Raw genomic sequence first — 3,788 nt, 5'->3', positions numbered from 1 at the left:
GGGGGGGGGGGGGGGGAGATGAAAGCAACCCCCACGCTTTCCTTTCAAATTTCAAATGCATCCATCCTTCTTCTGGGGAAAAACCCGAAAATCGGCATCTTTCTTCCCCCGCTTCCACTGGACTGGACTGGGGCCCATCCGCCGCCTACGGCTTTCTCTCCCAATGTTCCCACTGCTCCCACTGCACCCACCGACTCGCTCTCCGCAATTCTCGGATCCGCAGCCACTACCACGCTCATATCCGCACCTTGACGAGTGTCCGCTCGCTTAATTGCCTTTGATATTTGCCGAGCGTGGAGGTGACGACGATGGTGGTCGCGGTGGTGATGGTGATGGCAGTGGAGGCGTCGGGATACCAAGGTGGATCGGGATCGGTCCCGTGGTCACCACTGTCAGTCAATCAATCAGTCGGTCTGATTCGATCCCATTGTTTCTCGTCAGCTTTCTTCCCAAGGGGAATAGAAATTTTGCCTCCGGTGACACCCGCGTCAGGTCCTTTTTTTCTCATTGATGGACGGACGGACGGTCCAGCCCGCCGGCGCAAGATACAACCATGGGCTGATGGTCGCATTGGGTTGGAAGCCGAGTTTCTCTCCCGAGTTTTGTTTCGGCCTGGTTGGGTGCGCGGGGTAGATAAGGGGAGATGGAAGGGGATGTGGTGTGTTTATGTTGGTTAGTTGATTTGTTGAAGATGTAGAATATGTACCTAGTTTCTGGAAGCACTGCGTATGAATTGGTTTATTCACACTTGTGTATAGTAGTATTAATAGTAGATCAGGTAACCCGAGCCTACTTTCCCTCTCCAAGCGGGAGGAAAGAATGCAAACAGTTGCAAGGTCGGCCACCCCCACGTTCTCTCCGCTTTTTCCCTTTCGGCTTCGTCTTTGCCTCTTTTCATCTTCCCGTCTCCATACAACCAACGGACAACCAACCTTGAACCACTGCTGCATCATCGTCATCATTATCCTTGACATGAGCAATGCCAGAACTCTCCTCCTTTGTCGGAATCTCTTCGGTAACCCCCACGCCCAGTGTCTTCCCCCAGGATCGATCCCGATTCGGTGTGGCATGTCTCCAGCCCGTCCCCCAGACCCTCTTTTTTCCCCGACCCTCCATTCCATCAGTCTGGGGTGACCCCAAAAATCCCGGTTTTGCTGCCCGCTTCTTCGGCTCCCACCATGTCCTGCACACAAAAAGGTTCCTGATCCCGACTTGGCTGCTCTGTCTGCTCTCTCAACCCCTTCCTTTTCTTTCCTCCTCCTCCTCCTCCTCCTTCTTATTCTCTTCCTTTCTCTCTTCTTGATACTCCTTCCTCTCCTCTTTCACTGAGTGACACTGTTCTTTGGTATCCGGGTCATTCATTCATCGCTTCTGGAGGTCAATCTATAGACCCTGTTCCTCGAACTAGGAGACGCAATATGTCGCCCAGGACCTCTTACGATCCCGAACGGGACATCGACAAGAGCCATGTCGACAACGTCGAAATCGTCCCCAATGCAGTAGCCAACGCCGACAAGCCCAATCCTCGTAAAGAAGCCCCGGCCTATGTCGCCAGCCTGTCGCCCGAGGAGCGTCAGAGAGCCGAACGCGCTCTGGTCCGCAAGATCGATCTGCGTCTGTTGCCGATGCTTATCATCATGTATATCCTGAATTACCTGGACCGAAACAATATTGTATGTGACCCGTGGCCCCCTTCTTTCGATTCTCGTTGCTGATCACCTAGTAGGCGGCTGCCAAATTGGCCGGTCTCGAGGAAGACTTGGGCCTGGTGGGAGTGCAATATCAGACCTGCGTCAGTATTCTGTTTGTGGGTTACTTGTTGATGCAGAGTAGGTACCCCTCTTTTGGTTCTTTTTGCGTCTTTATGGACATGTTCTGATGACTCAGTTCCGTCCAATCTGCTGCTCAACAAGATCGGTAAACCCGCCCTCTACCTCCCGGGATCTATGTTGCTCTGGGGTATTATCTCGACATGCACCGCTGGCGCTCAAAGTTATGCTGGTCTGGTTGTCGTTCGATTCTTCCTGGGTTTCGTGGAGGCAGCCTATTTTGTATGCGTCCGCCCCTCACAAGAGTATGAAGGATTTGCTGACTCTCTCTCTTTTAGCCCGGATGTCTCTACTTTTTGAGTGCCTGGTATACTCGCAAGGAACTTGGATTCCGTACTGCCGCGCTGTACTCGGGTTCTCTCCTGTCGGGAGCCTTCTCCGGTCTCATTGCTGCCGGCATCACGAATGGAATGGACCACAAAATGGGACTTCGGTCATGGTAGGTACACTCAAGCGAGCTTATGTACCCCTGTCTGACTCTGGCTAGGCGCTGGCTTTTCATTATCGAGGGAGCCATCACCATCGTTGTGGCCTTCACCTCTGTCTTCATCCTCCCCAATTTCCCACGTACCACTCCATGGCTCACCGAGGAGGAGAAGCAGCTGGCTGCTTGGCGTCTAGAGGAAGATATTGGCGAAGACGATTGGGTCGATAGCGAGCAGCAGACCTTCTTGCATGGTGTCAAGCTGGCCTTCACCGACATTAAGACCTACCTGTTGGTAAGTCAACCCACTAGCGAAATAGTCCTTCTGCTTTTTCATCGCTCATGAATTTAGATGCTTCTCATTCTCGGAATTGTTTCCTCTGCCTCGGTCACCAATTTCTTCCCCACTGTTGTGAAGACCCTCAACTACGGCAACATCGAGACCTTGTGTCTGACCGCCCCTCCCTATTGTCTGGCCGTCATCACCGCTTTCACGAACGCCTGGCACGCCGACCGGACGGGTGAGCGCTACTTCCACATCACCCTACCACTCTACATCTCCGTGGCGGCCTTCATCCTCGCTGCCGCCACCACGAGCGTCGCTCCGCGCTACGTGGCCATGATGCTCATGGTCCCTTCCTTCTACGCCAGCTACGTCGTGGCCCTGGGCTGGATTTCGAGCACCTTGCCTCGTCCGGCCTCCAAGCGTGCCGCAGCCCTGGCAGGCATCAACTGTATCAGTAACATCAGTAGCATCTACGCGAGCTACATGTACCCGGACAGCGATGCTCCGCGTTACGGTAAGTCTCTTGCAATCCCATCGTTTCTTGCGTTTGCACAGCCTAATGAGGAATATAGTCACCGCAATGTCCGTCAACTGCGCCACAGCCTTCCTGGCCATTCTCGCCGCAACGGCGCTCCGCTTCGTTCTCGTGCGGTTGAACAAGAAACTCGACCGCGGAGAAGGCATCAGCAGCGGGGAGGTGCCTGGCCAGGCCAGTTCCCGAGGCTTCAGATTCTTGGTCTAAGGTCTCTGTATTCTAGGACGAGGTACATGGACGTGTATAGTTTTTGTTTTGGCCGGTTATGAGAAAGGTATATCATGAGAGTGAACTAGTTTTAGCTATGACTTGTTTTTACGATTCCAACAAGTCGAGAACATATGATTTATTTTCTGTATACATGCTTTCCTCTGCTCAGTGTAGGTGTAGGATTGCCAGGTAGAGCACGTGTGTTTCTGTGCCATGTATGGGGTCATTCAGTCGACAGCCGCCTGAGAAGTTTTGTTTGCTCTAGTAGGACGTTATGTCCAATACAAAAGTCGAGCATGCAATTTCCGAGCCGGGTTCTCCGAGAGGTTGTTCCGGGACGAATCAACCAGGTCGTATACCATAGTGCTGTATGTACTGTATGTACTCAGTCGACGAGCGATTCCATCCCCGATTTCGATATCCCAGACCCCACTCAACTCACCGTACCATCCGAAAAGAAAAAAAAAAGAAAAAAAAAAAAAACATGTCGACCAGAAAGTAAAA

The 3,788-nt window shown here is 52.5% G+C and overlaps 2 protein-coding genes across 2 annotated transcripts; both read left to right on the top strand.

Moving 5' to 3' along the window:
• Positions 1-22: 22 nt before the first annotated feature.
• BO86DRAFT_144985 (uncharacterized protein) lies at positions 23-747 on the top strand. Its single transcript, XM_025666240.1, has one exon. It carries the CDS (start codon positions 309-311, stop codon positions 675-677), a length of 369 nt encoding a protein of 122 aa, XP_025525723.1. The 5' UTR covers positions 23-308; the 3' UTR covers positions 678-747.
• A 671-nt stretch (positions 748-1,418) lies between these two features.
• On the top strand, positions 1,419-3,281 carry BO86DRAFT_420514 (putative MFS transporter; the record flags this gene model as incomplete). The annotated part of the gene is made up of 7 exons (XM_025675210.1): positions 1,419-1,673; positions 1,727-1,829; positions 1,888-2,051; positions 2,108-2,268; positions 2,317-2,548; positions 2,606-3,053; positions 3,112-3,281. The coding sequence occupies 7 exons, from the start codon at positions 1,419-1,421 to the stop codon at positions 3,279-3,281; spliced, it is 1,533 nt and encodes a 510-aa protein (XP_025525722.1).
• Positions 3,282-3,788: the final 507 nt, after the last annotated feature.

This window comes from Aspergillus japonicus, assembly GCF_003184785.1.
Source record: "Aspergillus japonicus CBS 114.51 unplaced genomic scaffold BO86scaffold_41, whole genome shotgun sequence".
NCBI lineage: Eukaryota > Fungi > Ascomycota > Eurotiomycetes > Eurotiales > Aspergillaceae > Aspergillus > Aspergillus japonicus.
The sequence above is the reverse complement of the archived record's forward strand: the minus strand, read 5'-3'. Positions and strand labels throughout refer to the sequence as shown.